This window comes from Procambarus clarkii, unplaced genomic scaffold (assembly GCF_040958095.1).
Source record: "Procambarus clarkii isolate CNS0578487 unplaced genomic scaffold, FALCON_Pclarkii_2.0 HiC_scaffold_1512, whole genome shotgun sequence".
In the NCBI taxonomy this organism is placed as follows: Eukaryota; Metazoa; Arthropoda; class Malacostraca; order Decapoda; family Cambaridae; genus Procambarus; species Procambarus clarkii.
This window is the reverse complement of record NW_027190540.1, coordinates 2,388-20,433: the sequence shown is the minus strand read 5'-3', so window position 1 is coordinate 20,433 and position 18,046 is coordinate 2,388. Positions and strand designations below refer to the sequence as shown.

The 18,046-nt window shown below is 34.7% G+C and overlaps 1 protein-coding gene across 1 annotated transcript; it reads right to left on the bottom strand.

Moving 5' to 3' along the window:
* Window positions 1-7,517: 7,517 nt before the first annotated feature.
* On the bottom strand, window positions 7,518-8,806 carry LOC138362238 (uncharacterized). Its single transcript, XM_069321017.1, has 2 exons — window positions 8,118-8,806; window positions 7,518-7,885 (listed from the first exon to the last, which is right to left on the bottom strand). Exons 1-2 carry the CDS (start codon window positions 8,506-8,508, stop codon window positions 7,779-7,781), a joined length of 498 nt encoding a protein of 165 aa, XP_069177118.1. The 5' UTR covers window positions 8,509-8,806; the 3' UTR covers window positions 7,518-7,778.
* Between the last annotated feature and the right edge of the window lie 9,240 nt (window positions 8,807-18,046).

The window sequence follows — 18,046 nt, the reverse complement described above, 5'->3', positions numbered from 1 at the left end:
AGTGATGATGTCGGTGATTGAGGTAAAGATGAAGACATTTATTTACCTTTTTATTTTAATTTATAATAAAAAATATATGAAAATATGAATAGTCCTGTAGGGATTCCAAATACAACTAATCCTGTACAATCACCAAACCCACCATCAAACCCACCACCAAACCAACCAGCACAAAACCAACAAACAAACACCATAACACAACAATCAGTAGTTGGTCTAACTCCGAATTCATCTATAACATCAATAATGGCCAATCCAAAAGTTAATCCAGAAATATCTGAAGTTCTTTCCAAAATTCAAGATATGACTAGATATATCAGTGACCCTAACCAACGTGCTTCTTTCATAAAAGCTTTGGGTCAACAGTTAAATATGATTGGTAATTCTTCTAAATGTGTTTGTATTCACGCTCTATTTCCTGACCTAAAATATGAAGAAAAAGATTATCATTTACAACAAATTGAAGATTTGTATAGAAAAGCACGGGAAAAACCAGTACATAATATTTATAAAAGTTTGTCTGCTATATGTCCACCCTGTTTATATCTAAAAATGGGTTTGTTATCAACAGACGTGGTGAAAGATTTTAAAGACTCATTTCGCTCCAACAAAACTGGGCCTCATAAAACTTATAATTTAGGACCAATGCCTCATGTCTTAACAAGTTATAATGTTAATCAAAAAGTCTATCCTAACATGCAAAATGCTATGAATATATCTTTTCATCCAGGTAATATTCTAATCCCTGATTCAAAAATCTTTTTACAGATGTTAGCTATGCCATCAAATCTCATAGATCAGGGGGTTAAAGTAATTTGGGTTGATACAGAGGAAACTGTTCCTTGCAATAATAATAACATTAAAGACCAATTGGAATGTTATGAAAAGTTTATGAACGCTCTCCCTGCTTCTCTTGATAATGGTTATTACAAAGGTGAGCCTATACCAACTGACAAGATTAAATTAATAACTTCTCCACCTCATAAATTTGTTAAAGCAGCTAAAGGTGAAGAAAATTTAGTTTTACTAAAAATTTTTGATGTAAATTCAGTTTTAAACATATATTATTCTCAACTAATTCAATCACAGCGACGTTTACAAGTGAAAACTATAACAGATAATGATGGAAGTAGATTATATTTGAATCGAACCAATTTTGCTTGTTATGAACCCTTGTCCACACATCGAATACATGATTTTCTAGCCATAGCGGTTGCCCTCTCGAATAATCCGGAAGATCTTAAAAAATACCCTCCACTCAATAATGAGTGTATCACTACTCCACATAATATTCTCATCATTAATAATAAAGGGAAGGCCGTGTTTACTGACAGTACTGAACCTAAATCAACTACAGCCTGTGAAAAATTGAAACGAGGACTTAAAGATGGTACTAAATATCCACCTCATAAACGATTTGTAAATACAGCACATACCATGACACCTAATACAAATCTCAAACCTGGAGATCCTATTAAACCAGACAGTTTTCCTGACTTAAATACTACCACTTCTCCTGATCTCGCTGATATTGCTATGGAGAAACATATTAATGATTCGGAAATGTTTCGTAAGAATTTAAAAGCAAATATAGACAATTTGAAAAATTACTTTTCAGAGTTTAATGATGACCTGAATAAACCTGTTGATATAAATAATGTTAATTATTCTATTTTTGATATTGCCATTGGAATGTCTCCCTCAAAAATACTCGATATCAATCATAATCTTGCAGGTGAAAAACCCAATGGTATTGATATATTTTCAGACTATCCCGAAAATGGCACAAATATTCTTGAAATAGCATCGCCTAATGTAGTATATTCAGATCAAATCGGTTTTGTTACTCTCAAGAGCCTATGTTCTAATGAGATGTTAGTATTAAAAAATACCATTGCCCATTTGCAAAATATTATGAATCGCAGTGTTGGGGTATTTAGGAAATTTGAAGTAACACCGGGAAACAACATTACAACTCTTCAACCTAATTATTTAGTACAAATACGAGATCCTTCTGAATATCTTCAAGTTGTTGATAAAACTATAAAAGCAGATACATCCATCCCCAACTTCCAAATAGAACCTCCTAATGATGTACATCATATACCACAAGATTTGTGAGATTCAATGTCATTTAATCAGTATGTAAATTTGTATACCCCACCTAAAACACAAGGATGTATATGGTAATTTATATTATAATTAAAACTTTTCAATTATATTAATAATTTAATATAATGTTTGTTTATTGGCAATTACCCAAAATACTTAGTTGTTGTTTTTTATTTTTTATGAATTACCCTCTAATATTTTTTTTGTTTTGGTTATTATAAAAAAAAAATGAACATTTATATATTTGTTGTTGGTATATGTTTACTAATTATTTTATTTTTAATGTGGATGAGAATCCAATCCACAAACAGCGACACCATCTCTCCACAATCAGAAGATGTCAGTGCCACCCTCCCAACAGCACGTGCCACTGTCACCACCTCCACCAGCACTCCAGCTGCTAACGACAGCGGTGCCACTGTCACCACCTCCACCTCCACCAGCACTCCAGCTGCTAACGACAGCGGTGCCACTGTCACCACCTCCACCAGCACTCCAGCTGCTAACGCAGAGACGAGGACTTTGGGGGGTAAGGGGTGGGGTTGGGCTCTGGTTGGGTGAGGGGAGGGGGGTGTTAAGGTGGGTCGCCGAAAACGGAGATTCGAACTCAAAAGGCGGGCTAGGATCCGTCCCTGATCCGACACAGAGACAGAACGGAGAGACGACCCACTGTGGCAGGGTGAGGCGTCGAGAGAGTCCTTCCCACAATTTTTTTAATAAATGGCTAAGAATTATTGAACATTGAGAGGTTTCGTTTAGCATATTATAAAAAAAAATAATAGACATATGTAGCAGCCAGAAAGCCACACCTGGACCACTATGCTAGGCCCGACCTGCCCAACGAGGCAAGTTCCCCTGAATCTATATATTTTTCCAATTTTCCTCTATGAAGTGATAAAATCTGTCCATTTCACCATACACAAGTTAATTAGGTTAGGGGCTAGGTTAGGTTCGGTCATATATCTATGTTAGTTTTAACTCAAATTTCCAATAATCAACCCATACATAATGAAATGGACAGATTCATCACTTCACAAGAAAAAAAAATTGAAAAAAATATAAATTCATGAAAACTCGGCCCATCAGGCAAATCGGGTCTTGCACAGCAGGCCAAATACAACGTTCTGGCAACCAGGCACGACATATATATATATATATATATATATATATATATATATATATATATATATATATATATATATATATATATATATATATATATATATATATATATATATTTATTTATTTTGGTGGTTGTTATTGTTTTTTGTAATAGATTCAGATTCAGAGATTCAGATTCAGATTCAGATGTTTATTCAGGTAAGGTATATACATACAAGTGATGTTACATTAATGGATTGATATATAGATAGAGCTAGTACATACAATGCCTAAAGCCACTATTATGCAATGCGTTTCGGGCAAGAAAAACATTAATATCTAGAACTTAATACTAATTGAGCATAAAGAATAAAAAGTGTTGAGAACAAATACAAATAAAGATAAAAAAAAGGGGGAACATGACTGAAAAAGCAGCACAAATACAATAGGTTGACAAACAGTGTTGATTAAAAAAAAAGAAAATAACGGACATGGGTTGACAATAGAGGAGTGAGGTAGGTTACAGGGAATTTATTAGGTAGTGTTTAGTTTTTATCTTAAACTGGTTGAGAGAGGTACTGTCTTTAACATGGTTGGGAAGGTCATTCCACATTCTGGGCCCCTTGATTTGTAGAGCATTTCTGGTTTGATTAAGTCGTACTCTAGGAATATCAAAACTGTATTTATTTCTGGTGTGATGCTCATGGGTTCTGTTACAACCTTCTATGAAGCTTTTGAGATCAGGATTGGCATTACAATTTAGCGTTTTGTATATGTATAGTACACATGAGAGAATGTGCAGTGACTTAATGTCTAACATATTCAGGGATTTGAATAGGGGTACCGAGTGATGTCTGGGGCCAGAATTGGATATTGTCCTAATAGCAGCTTTGTGTTGAGTAATTAGAGGACGTAAATGATTTTGGGTAGTAGAGCCCCAAGCACAAATACCATAGTTGAGATATGGATAGATAAGGGAGTAATAGAGAGTCACCAGGGCAGGGCGTGGTACATAATATCTGATCTTAGAAAGAATGCCCACAGTTTTTGAAACTTTTTTAGATATGTTTAGAATGTGTCCCTGGAAATTCAGCTTGTGGTCAATGAGAATGCCAAGGAATTTGCCATCTAATTTGTTACAAATTTGGGTATTGTTTATTTTGAGATTTATTTGATTAGAGGATTTATTGCCAAACAGAATATAGAAAGTTTTGTCAATGTTAAGGGTGAGTTTGTTGACAGTTAGCCACAGATGGACTTTATTTAGCTCAGTATTTACTGTGGCATTTAGAGCAAGGGGATCAGGACTGGAGTAAATGAAGGTTGTGTCGTCAGCAAATAGGATTGGTTTGAGGTGTTGGGAGGCATTTGGAAAGTCATTAATGTAGATGAGAAAGAGGAGAGGGCCAAGTATGCTGCCCTGGGGAACACCAATGTTGATGGGTAGGGTGGGAGAAATTGTATTATTCACAGAAACACATTGGAGCCTGTCAGTAAGGTAGGATTTGAGGTATTGTAGGGAGTGTCCTCTGACACCATAATGATGTAATTTAAGAAGAAGGTTTTGGTGGTTGACAGTATCGAAAGCTTTACGCAGGTCCACAAATAACCCAACAGGGAACTCATTTTTATCAAGAGCTGTATGAATCGAGTTAAGCATACTAATAAGTGCATCGTTAGTGCTTTTTTTGGGCCTGAAGCCATATTGGCAAGGGCTAAGTATATTGAGTTTGGCTAGATATGAGTAAAGCTGCTTATAGATTAGTTTTTCAAAAATTTTTGACAAGTTTGGCAGGATTGATATAGGTCTGTAGTTGTTAACATCTGTGAGATCACCACATTTGTGGACAGGCGTTACTCTCGCTTTTTTTAGAATATCTGGAAAGGTTTGGAGTTTAAGTGACTTGTTGAAGAGCAAAGCAATAGCAGGGGCTAAAGATCTGGAGGTTTTTTTGTAGATTAAAGTTGGTATCTCCTCAAGGGCACCAGACTTGGTTTTAAGGGAAAGGATAATCTCATTGACGTCAATGGAATTAATAGGCTTTAGGTACAGAGACTGGGGATAGTTCCCTGTCAGATAGTCCTTAATGTCAGTACTGGAAGATGGAATATCATTAGCAAGGGATGAACCAATGGAAGAGAAGAACCTATTGAACTCAATAGCAGAATCAGAGGCTGAAAGCTGACCATCGTTATTAGACAGGAGAGTCGGTTTGTTATTTAAAGACTTCTTTGATCCCAATATTTGTGAAATTGTTCTCCATGTTTGTTTAATGTTGCTCTTTATTTGGGTAAATTTATCTTCGTAGTACTTAGTTTTGGCTCGTCTAATTATCTTAGATAGCAATAATGAGTAATTCTTTGAGAATTCTTTGGAGACAATCCCTAACCTATACTTTTTCTCAAGGTCATGTTTTTTATTAATAGATTTAAGTATTCCCTTTGTAAGCCAGGGATTGTTAAGCCTTTTGGTTGTGACTTGTTTTGTAAGCATAGGACAGTGGGTATTATAAAGGCTAAGAGTTGTTAGTAGAAAAGATTGCACTGCTAGGTTGATGTCCCCTATGTTACCTAACTCGGACTCCCAGTTGACATTATCAGCAGCAGTTATAAAATTGTTTATAGCAGTTTCATTGTGCAGCCTAAAGCTTAACTCCCTTGTTTCTAGAGGTGGTTTGCTAATGTTAGTTAAGAGAAATGTGGGGTAATGGTCTGTAGTGCTATCGGAGATTATACCTGAAGTAAGCGGAGAGGTTATATTTGTCCAGATGTGATCTAGAGTCGTGGCAGTGCTATCAGTGATTCTAGTAGGTCTAGTGATTAAGGGTATGAGGAAGCAGGAATTCATACAGTTGAGGAAGCTAACAGCAGTAGGGTGTTCTGGCTCGCAGAGGTCAATATTAAAGTCCCCTGCGATAATTAGGTGGTTTTTGTTCAGTCTGTTATCAAGTATTAGATTTCTAAGGTTTGAGTTGAATTCGGACACATCAGTGTTAGGAATTCTATAAACTGCACCCACAGACAGGATAGACTCGGCACCCTTGACTCTGAAGCTGGCGAAGATATACTCCCCATAGCAGTCTCTAGTTCTAATTTCTTTTAAGCATGTTAGTTCTTGGTGGTAGTAAAGAGCAGTGCCACCACCTCTCTGAAGTTGACGACAGTTGTGGATTGCTGAGTAGTTAGGCATGTTAAAGAGTTGAGTAGTATCATCTTTCAACCATGTTTCAGTAAGTATAATAAAAGAGAAATTGTTGTCAATAGCTTCAATCAAGGCACTAACATCATCGAAGTGTTTGCCTAGGGATCTAACGTTCAAATTGATTACAGAGATATTGTGACTATGAGTTAATACATTGTTTACATCATGTGCTGCAAAATATCTGCAATTTAGATCATTAAAGTGATTATTGTCATAGATAGTGGATAAGAGGTTAAGTTCTGGGTCTATACTTGACTGCATAAAAAAAAAAGCTGATTGCCGGAAAAACAAGAAAAACAAAAAGAAATAAAAGTACACAATACTGTACCAAACAAACACAAAAGGGGCTTACAGGGGTACAATGGAGTAAGGGAGTATGGCTAGGCTAGGAAACCTAGGTAATGAATGAGATTAAAGAAAAAAACATATAAACATGGACTATACAAAACACAAGATATAGATATACAAAACAAAAATATAAACAGGACTAAACAAATACAAAAAAATTGAGCAAAAATTAAAAAAGAGGTAGATTGCTTACAGGTACTCTCAGGTACACTGTAAGTAACAATAGACAGAAAATATATGTCAATATAGAAAAGAATGTCACATACAATAAGATAAGCAATTACATGAACAGATGAAAAACAAATCTGCTGTAAAAATAGGAAGTAATTATAGCAAACACAATATAATAATATAACAATACAATAAGAGCTTACAAAGTATTGAGTCTGCTAAAATTAGAGAATAATTATGGCAGGACACAACAATAAATGCAAGCAAACAAGGAATTGAAACAATTAGAGGTGGAATTAAGGTCACTAGATAGCCATGGAGGATGCACAAGTTTGGCGGAGAGAACAAAAAATCAGTAGAGACTGTCAAGATGAATATATAAAAAAAATTTGACAAATGATAATTGTAAAGTAAAATAATCTTAAAGAAAATAAATTTTATTAAGCTTAGTTTTAACTTATAATTAGTAGGAACTTAATTAAGAACAAAAATGAACAAAAAGAACAAAAATGAGATCAATAATTGATTTCAATAAATGACATAGATCAATACAAATAAATTTAAAATATAAAATGGAATTAGGGTAAGATTAGATTTAAGAGTAAAATTTTACAATGAAACTGAGGTAGATGCTTGCATAAGTGCATGGAGACTTGATGGATTAATTAGGAAATTATATGAATAGGAGAACATCAGGTAAATGGTAAGGCAGAGACAGCACCTTAGACAAAGTTAGGTTAGGCTCAGGCACTGAAAGAGTTATTTTAAGTACTGGCATTGGTCGGGTTCAGGTTTTCAGATATACCACAATCACTTAAGAAGGCCAGGAGTTGTTGGTCACATTTTATTTCATATCTTTTTCCTGTAGCTTCTTTCTTCGCAATAATCGTACCATTCCTTGTGTAGCACTGCTTGATAAGACCAAGGTTTTGTTTGCGTATTTGGCGCAGCCTGTAGAGGAGGGATCCACGCTGCTTTGTAAGACACTCATTTATATAGAGGTTGGTTTTTTGCTGAGCAGCTGTTTGCATGAGGTCAAACTTCTCAGAGGGATTTGCAAGTTTGATGAGCATTCTCCTGTTACGGGGATTGTTTTTATCTATCCTAATAGCCGATTTGATTTGAACATTGACACTGATCTTTGAATTAATTAGGGTGTTGGCTATGTTACAGCAATCCTCACCTTGTTGTTCAGCAGGTAGATCAGTAGAGCTAATTATCAGGGAGTCATGAAGTTGTTGTTGCTCTTGGTCATCTTCGGAAGCCGCCTGGTGAATCTGAAGGAGATTGATCTGTTTTTCCAGCTTTTTAAGGAGGTCACTTTGAGCTGTGAGGGTTTCTTCGGCCTGAATCTTACGTATTTGTTCCATTGCACCATTTGCAACAGTTTGTACGTTGAGAATTTCTTGGTTGTTGTTCATCGACGATTTAAGGAGGCAGTCTATGGTATGTTGTTGTCGGGCGACTGTGTCTTGGAGGGCCAAAATAGCTTCTGATTGCATTTTCCCAAGGTTGTGCAGTTTCTGGAGCCATGGATTACTTCGGAGAGGTTTGAAGTTTAAACAGGGAGCCATAGATTGAGTGAATTCTAAAGCTAGAGATCCGAGGTGAGTTGAAGGGGGGGGAGTGAGGAGAGGGAGCAGATGCTGTGTTTACAAACATCGGCGAGGGTTGCGGCGTTGCCAGTGTTTCATTCAGAACTCTAGGAGTAATGGAACCAGAGCGAGAGGCACCCCTACCTTGCTTGTTGTTATGTTTGGGCATGTTTTCGACGAATAGATTCTTGGTAGCGTTTCTAAAGGTAGATACTTGGTGAATTATAGTAGGGATGACTAGCGTATTGGGAACACTTGGCAGAAGGGTCGTAGAAAGGTAGGCGTAAATTGGTTAATTTTGGTTGATTTCTGTTGAGGTTCACTGTGAGTTATGTCATATTAAGTCTCCATGCACTTAACTCGTGCTAGGCAGCAGTTAGGCCATGCAACGTTGGGTGGAGACGAAATTAAGCACGAAATTTCAGCAGCTGTGACGGAGCCAGTACCACCGCCACCGTTTCCCGCCAGTCCCAGATCTGATAGGTTTAAATGGGTTTCAGGAGACCTACCCGTTGTTTGTTTCTTCCTCTGTATGTGTCGTTTTACCCACTCACTTAGGATCCATTATTGAGAATAAGCATTTGATGAATATCTCTTTAGTAACTTGTAACTTACATTCGAATTACCATTCTCCCAGAGTTTTTATTATTATTATTATTATTATTATTATATTAGGCATACCACCACCTTCAATTAATAAATATACAGTTAGATCTTAGAAATTGTAAACATTATAGAATATGAATTTTGTATATAATATGAATTTTGTATATATCAAATTTAATATATTTCTTTTTACAACACACACACACCCACACACACACACACACACACACACACACCCACACACACACACACACACACTGTAGGTTTTTCTGATTATAATTAAAAAATTTAGGTAATTTTATGATCAGTATTGATTACACTTGTATTAAAAAAATAAAGCAAGCACCTGTTTCTATGACTTGGTAAATGTCATACATTACAATAATTTTTTTCGAATACTTTATTAAATTTACTGTGCTTCAAAATTCATTTGGTCTCTTTCTTCATGGTTTATAATTTTATATGTATTAATCGTTGTAAAAATCACGAGAATTACTGCAATTAGCCCAGCAATGGCATGATGTGACCCCATAACATATTTCATGTGATCATCAGATTTAACTGAATCCATAAATGGTATTTTATCATATACATTCATAACAGATGTTATTGTAATAAACAAACATAAGATAATTAATATAATAAGTATAAAATATGTGAATATTTTATTACCGAACATATCTTTTTTTGTTCTTTTTTATATAGGAGAAAAATAATAAAATGACTATGAAATTTAATTATAATTTAATAATTTAATAGATGTATAAGCTGTTTAGCTGGAGGAACGATTTTTTGGGCATAAGAAACAATTGATTTATATTGATATTGATGGTAAGTTAAGATAAATGTAATTAATAAAAGAGCCATAATAGCAATTACTAATGACATTAATGATTTGGAAATATTTGTTCCCAAAAGATAAAAGGTGGCTAATAAACCAACCAAAAAAGACAGATACATAATAGAAAGGGACCAATTTGTTTTTTTCTTAACGACATTCATTTTTTCCTGTGATATTTCCTTATTACCATGTGTCTCATTAATTGCGGGAGTTGTTAATGTGGTTGGTATTGGATTCCAATAAGATTCTTCATGTACTCTATTAGCTATTCTCAAATCCATAACATGAGGTTGAGGTAGTAACTAAGGAAGTTGTTGATGATTCTCGCCTGAAGCCGTTGTTGTTGTTGTTGTTGTTGAAAGATGAGGATGTACCATTTTATTTAACGATTTTCTTTTATTTTTTTAATTATAGTTTTAATTAATGTTTCACTATTGAAGGGTATTAGTGTTTTGAGTCGATGGCTGTTTATATGTATTAGGGCTTCTTCAAGTGGGAAATAACAGGCAATTTTTTCTTCATCTAAGCGATGACTGAAAGGAAAACGATGCATATAATTCTTAATTGCACGGTTGTTGGTCTTCTTATCATTTAGGTTGAAAATACATCCTAAAGTTCCAAGTATCCAATTTAAACATCGAGACCGAGAGTGCGTAAATTGAATTAAATTATTTGCATTTTCAGTTTCAATTAAAATACTATAATCACACTGATAGGTTTTACCATTCAGTGCTATCCATTCCTCTGATATCATTGGTAAATTATATTGGTTATTATGAATCATCCCCAATTTAATTCTTTTAATAATTGGTATAAAATCTAAATGAAAACAATGTGTTTCTTCCATAAACTCTCTAATTTGGGTAATTATCGGAATCTTTTGATCAATTTTTTCAGGTTGACCACGAGGAAGTGTATACTCTCCCTCTATTGTATTTCCATTACCAAACATATGTTGATATAAATTAACATATTCGGCTTGACTCATGGGGGACGAATTTTCAAAAATAATAACATTTTTCGTTTTATCATTCCATTTATGCCGATAACTTTTATTATTAAGATACGAAATATAAAAGTATGATGGAGAATGTAACATTAGGATTTTACATTTTTTTAATATAACTTTTTTGTCTGTGCTAAAACATTGACTGGCATCTACATATAAAAGCCCTAAAGATTTTTTAGTTTTATTAACATAATTTAATTGGTTTGGTTTTAATTGTATTAATGGCATATTTATAGTGGGAGGAAGATGTGCATTTTTGTAATAAAAATCAGTTTCTCTACAATACTGAGATGACATACTGACTATTTTGTATCTAAAATGAATGGTGTTTATATAATAATTTATATATTTTTTGTATTCTAACGGAATATGGATTATATTCATTAATGTGTAGTAGGGAGTGGTGGTGGTGGTGTGGTAAGGTTGTTGGGGTGGTGGTGAGATTAGGGTGTGTGTATATTGTGGGTGTGGGTGATTATAAAAGTTGTGGTGGGGTTGTTGTGTTGGTGGGGTTTGGGGAGGGTGGTGGTGGTGGTGGTGGTGGTGGTGGTGGCGGTGGTGGTGGCGGCGGTGGCGGTGTTTGGGTTGTTGTGTTGGTTGGGTTTTGGAAGGGTGGTGGTGGTGGTGGTGGTGGCAGTGTTTGGGTTGTTGTGTTGGTTGGGTTTTGGGAGGGTGGTGGTGGCAGTGTTTTGGTTGTTGTGTTGGTAGGGTTTTGGGAGGGTGGTGGTGGTGGTGGTGGTGGTGGTGGCAGTGTTTGGGTTGTTGTGTTTGTTGGGTTTTGGGAGGGTGGTGGTGGTGGTGGCAGTGTTTGGGTTATTGTTTGGGTTGTTGTGGGGGTTGTTGTATTGGTGGGGTTTGGGTTATTGTTTGGGTTGTTGTGGGGGTTGTTGTGTTGGTGGGGTTTGGGTTATTGTTTGGGTTGTTGTGGGGGTTGTTGTGTTGGTGGGGTTTGGGTTATTGTTTGGGTTGTTGTGGGGGTTGTTGTGTTGGTGGGGTTTGGGTTATTGTTTGGGTTGTTGTGGGGGTTGTTGTGTTGGTGGGGTTTGGGTAGGGTGATGGTGGGGGTGTTGTTTGGGTTGTGGTAGTTTCCATATCTTTTATTATTTGAGGAAATTTTTTAACAAAATTTTCCCAAATTGTTTTTCCTGACATTTATACCGAAATAAAATATATGAAAACAATACTGCAAATTCTTTTTTTTCTATAGTTTCTTTTACAATACTATGTATAATATCTCGAGGTATATTATCATGGTAAATGGTTTGGCATATGGTATCCATTCCTTCAATTAAAGATTGAATTAGATTTTTTTTATCATTTACAGATACCTCTCGAAATTTTCGTATTGTAATCTCAATTTTGTTCGAGGATAAATCCATGAAACTTTTCAGAAAGCTACATTCCGGATTCCATTGAATATGAAGAAGTAGAGGCTTGTCAGAAATGTCAAAATTCCATAGCCCAAGATTACAAAAAGCACATTTCACATGATCACTAAGACCTGTATAAAAGAATCCAGCTGAACTTAGATCTTCTGAGTTTGGTAATGTAAGTGGCCATGTGCTAAAACTTTCCAGACGATTTTTACAATCTTCATATGTTCGATCGACACTGGGACAATGAGGTGACAATGAGAGGACTAAATTGGATTGCAGAATAACTTCACATAACTCTAAAGGGACATTACCAACGGGTTTTCCCATGATAAATGGACAATAAGGAACTCTTTGTCTATGTTTATTATGTGGAATATCGTTTATTTGCCAGTTCTTGATAACTGTATTGCAGAAAATACATGCACATGCATCGTTTCTTTTAAGATAAAAAAATCCATCCCTAGCTAAATTTAGAGGGGAAATCCATGGGAATTTCCAATTGTTAAATGTGTCTAGACATGCACTTTCAAACTTCAAAAAAAAAATGTTGTTAAACATTCTGATAGGTGTTTTAATTTGTGAAATAAATGTACAATTATGTTCTGGATATACAATTGCATTACTATTTATATTGAATGTAAGTGACAAATGACACTTTATACATTTCCATAGAGTTTCTTGTTTGTTAAAATAAAACCCATTTCGTTTTAAAATGTTTAAATTTATTTTGAAATTTAAACCTTCTAATGTTTTCATGCTATGTTGTCCACTCATTTTGGTATGTAATTAATGAATGGTAAATTTATTAAATCCGTCTGACCATATTATATATTTACTAGGCATGGCATTATATATATATATATATATTTTTTTTTTATTTATATTTCGAGATTCTTCAGGTTTACAGTAAAGGCTTCAAACTCTTCTTTTCAATTCAAATTCCATTATCATCACTAGTGTTCTAGGCGATTTGTAAAAAAAAAAAAAAAACTTGGTGGTTATATAATAAACATATTGAAATAAAATTAAAATAGTGATAGGATGATATCAAAGCAAAAGAAAAACGAAGAATTTTGCAGCAAACATGAATTTGAATTAAAAATTAGCCAAATGTTGGAAAAAGGTGGGCCTGGGAGTCGGAAAATTTTTACTCGAGAAAAATTAGCACAATACATTGAGGAAGTCAAAAATGCTAAATTGAAACTGAATTGGAAATCTTCTCATGAATATGATCTATTGTCTCGATATGATGTCAAAAATCTATTTGGGGATGACGTCTTAGTAACCATCGACGAAACTGAACGAAGAATGAAGCGGGGGACCAAGCGTAAACTGACCAGTGACAATCGTCATTCTACTAAGGCTGTAACAACAACAACAACAACAACAACCACAACAACAGCTGATCCTGGCCGGATGTGTCGTCGTTTCATACATCAAGGGCAATTGTATGATACGATTTATGATGCACACAGAGCAGTTTGTCACGGAGGAGAAAAAAGAACTTATTTTGAAGCAAGTAAAACTATCGCTAACGTCACTCAACAATCGGCGAAACTCTTTATTTCACTCTGCCACATATGCAATTTGAAACGACTTCCTCGACGAAAAAAGGGGGTAATACGGCCCATTGTATCGACCAGTTTTGCGGAGCGAGGACAAATGGACTTAATAAATATGCAAAAAGAAGGAGGATGTGTGTATAAATATATTTTACATTATCAAGATCATTTAACAAAGTTTTCGGTTTTACGAGCTCTTCGCAGTAAACGGGCGATTGAAGTGGCACGCCACTTACTCGATATATTTGCTCTCTTGGGAGCCCCACGAATTCTGCAGAGCGATAACGGCCGTGAATTTGTGGCAGAGGTGATTCAAGAGCTAAAAACGAAATGTGGCCCAAGATGCTCCTCATTAATAGCAAACCTCGTCATCCACAGAGCCAAGGGAGCATTGAATGTACAAAAGAAAATGTAATCAAAATGCTTGGCAGTTGGATGTGTGAAAATCAAACGCGAGATTGGTCAGCTGGACTTCCCTTTGTGCAATTCACCAAAAACACAGCATATTCACGTGGAATTGGCATATCGCCTTACAAGGCAGTTTTTGGTATAGAACCACCAATATATATGAATAATAATACACCTTCATTAATAAAGATGATGCAATTGAAATTAAGAGAAAAATAGAGGTGATGAGTTAATAGTACATTATTTCTTCAAATTTATTTATGTTAGTTAAAATGCACGTGCTAAATATCAAGGTTCATTATTAATTTATTTTTGTTTTTGTTTTTGTTTTTGTTTTAGGATACGAGAAGTTTGACTGAACTGAAAGTTGGTTGGGAATGAAAAAGACTAAAGGAAACTAGTACTAGTGTCCCCCCCCCAAAAAAAAAAAAAAGATATGAAAAACATACCTCATAAACCCAAAATGGTTCTGGAGGGTTCTACTGAAGATGGATGGGTACCCAGCATCATCACAATTGAAATTCATAATGCAAATATTGGATATAGGTTCGATGATAACTAAATTGTTTGTTGAACTAGTTTCCAACATTGACCATCATATATAGTAATCAACTCAAAAGTGGCATGGACCAGGGGAATCCGACTGTCTAATTAAAACAAAGCAAAGCAATGCGATGGTCAGAGATAGATGTTGATGTAATGTGATTTCTGCCCAGTGCTCGGAATGTCAACGTGAAGAAATTCAAAGAAGCGCGGGTAAACGGCGTGAGTCATATATCATACAGTGGGGAGTTGATGATTGAGATTCATTCAATAGGCCGTTACTTAACATATATTATATTAACCTAACCTAACCTATGTTAGGTTAGGTTATGTAGGGTTGGTTAGGTTCGGTCATATATCTACGTTAATTTTAACTCCAATAATTTTTTTTTTAACTCATACATAATGAAATTGGTAGCTTTATCATTTCATAAGAAAAAAATTAGAGAAAACATATAAATTCGTGAAAACTTGGCTTATTAGGCAAATCAGGCCTTACATAGTAGGCTGAGAAGTCCGTTCTGGCTACTAGGTACCACATATATCCAACTCGAATTGATATACTCTCTGTAGTGATACTTTTTTTTAAATAATATTTACAATAAGAATAAAGGTATTAAAAAAAAATATATATCATTTCTATACTACTTTTTATTAAAATACTTATTTGTCAATTTAATTATATGGAGAATAAATGTGAATTGCTATATTCAATATCATAACCAGATTGTATTAACATGTGATACAAATAATACAACTGTAAATTATTTAAATTTGTGGTGTCAATTTTCCAATTTTGTGATAGATGAATAGGATTTTCTTTATAATAATTAATCAATGCATCATGAAAAATTTGCTCATTCGGCATTAAAATAAGTTGTTTCTAAATTGCATCTGAAATTTTATTTGGACATTTTGAAGAATTATAATACGGGATAACCATATTATTAATAATCATAAAAGCTAATTTGAAAGGTGAATTGGAATTATGAAAGTTGTTTTTATAATTTGTAACTTTTTCTTGTATAAATTGAACATATTTTCGTTTTTCTTCTTCATCATTTTGATTATTAATAAATATGTTTGTTTGATCCTCCACAATCATTAAATTTTCAGTATTATCTTCTTTGAATGGTGGCAGTGGCGATTGTTGCGGTGCCGGTTGCAGTGGTGATTGTTGCGGTGTCGGTTGCAGTGGTGATTGTTGCGGTGTCGGTTGCAGTGGTGATTGTTGCGGTGTCGGTTGCAGTGGTGATTGTTGCGGTGTCGGTTGCAGTGGTGATTGTGGCGGAGTCGGTGTCGGTGGTGATTGTGGTAGTGATGGTGATGGTATGTGTGATAGGTCAGAATCCATTTTAAGGATTGATTTTGGGATTTTTTTTTATACATTTTATATATATATAAAAAAAAAGAGGGGCTGGATTTTTATTATAGAAAGAAACATTATACTAAGATGGTGAACCAATGTTTTTAAGTAGGGGTGGTGGTGGTGGTGGTGGTGGTGGTGTTGCTGCTGCTTTTGGTAATAAACCTTCATCTTGATTGATAAATGTTACAATTTCATTCTTTTTTCCCGGTTTGAATGATGTCAGTTAAGAGATGGGGATTTCGGGTTCTTAAACAATATTATCATTGGTCATCAATATCACTAAAAATACGAAAGTAATTCCATTCGTCACATGATTCCGTGTTGATATGTCACAAAAAATTATTCCTGTTGGGTGTATTCATGTTTAATCTTTTGCTGGTTTATATACCATTCTTCATAAACTTCCAACTTTCTAGTTAATTTCAAATGTATTTTTTTTATACATTAGATGTCTATATGATTTAAAATAGTGTTGCCTTATCTAGATTTAAATAACCAAGTGTGTATATATGCTTGTGGGTGCCGGATGTCAAAGAGTGACTGAGGGGAGGAGCTGTGTGTGTGTGTGTGTGTGTGTCTTTATGTGTGTGACTTTGTATGTGTGTGTGTATATGTGTATGTGTGTGTGTGTGTGTGTCTTTATGTGTGTGTGTGTGTGTGTATGTGTAGATGTGTGTGTGTGTCTTTGTGTGTGTGTGTGTCTTTGTGTCTTTGTGTGTGTGTGTGTGTGTCGTTGTGTGTGTCTTTATGTGTGTGTAAGTGTGTGTGTCTTTGTGTCTTTGTGTGTGTGTGTGTGTGTGTAAGTGTGTGTGTAGTTGTGTCTTTGTGTGTGTGTGTGTCTTTGTGTTGGTGTGGGTGTGTGTGTGTGTGTGTGTGTGTGTGTGTGTGTGTTGTATAAAAGGAGGTGGGATCCGAGCAGTATCTCAATTCTCATCCTGCGTTTCTTGGATATTACTACAGTGAACTTCTAAAAAGTTATACTTACAACCATTGTGGTGTAGTATATTAACACTTACTAAGGCGTAAATAAGGCGTGAGTATTTCAGTGTTTTTTTTTTCTTTTTTTTTTTTCTTTTTTTTTCTTTTTTTTTTAAGTAGTAGATAACTTTCAATTTTCATTGAGATTGTTTCTGTTTCTCCTTGAATAGATTGATGATCATCTTAGTCTATTTCAATACACCAGGACTATTTCAATTATATATATATATTTTTCAGGTTGGGAAAAATGAACCCAAATGGATATTGGTAATGGGGAAGCAGTTGGCATTGAGAAATTGGGAATGATGAAGAGAGGAAAGTAAATGAAGGAGGAGTTGAAGATGAAAAGGGAGATGAAGAAAGGGGAGAAGATGAAGATAAAAAGGTAACTGAAGAGAAGATAAAGATATAAAGGTAATGAAGAAGAAGATGAAGATATAAAGGTAATTGAAGAAGAAGATGAAGATAAAAAGGTAAATGAAGAGGAATATGAAAAAATCAAGTTTTTATAAATAAATTTGACGCTCCATTTAAATATGACTCTAATTTTAAAAAATTTAAAAAATTGAAAAGTGAGCTAGATAGGATATTTCTTGAAACTAAATGTAAAGTTGAATGCTTAGAAAAATGTACATTCACTAAAGAAGAATTATCCGAATCCGGATTTCAAGATTTTATTAAATATGACCATATGGACCGGATATATAATTATTTCATTTATTATGGTTGGTATTCCACCATAACAGCAAGAATTAAGTATATAATTGTTTGGTGTATGTTCACATATATTATGTTTATGCAAACAATTGTTGTAATATGTGGGTT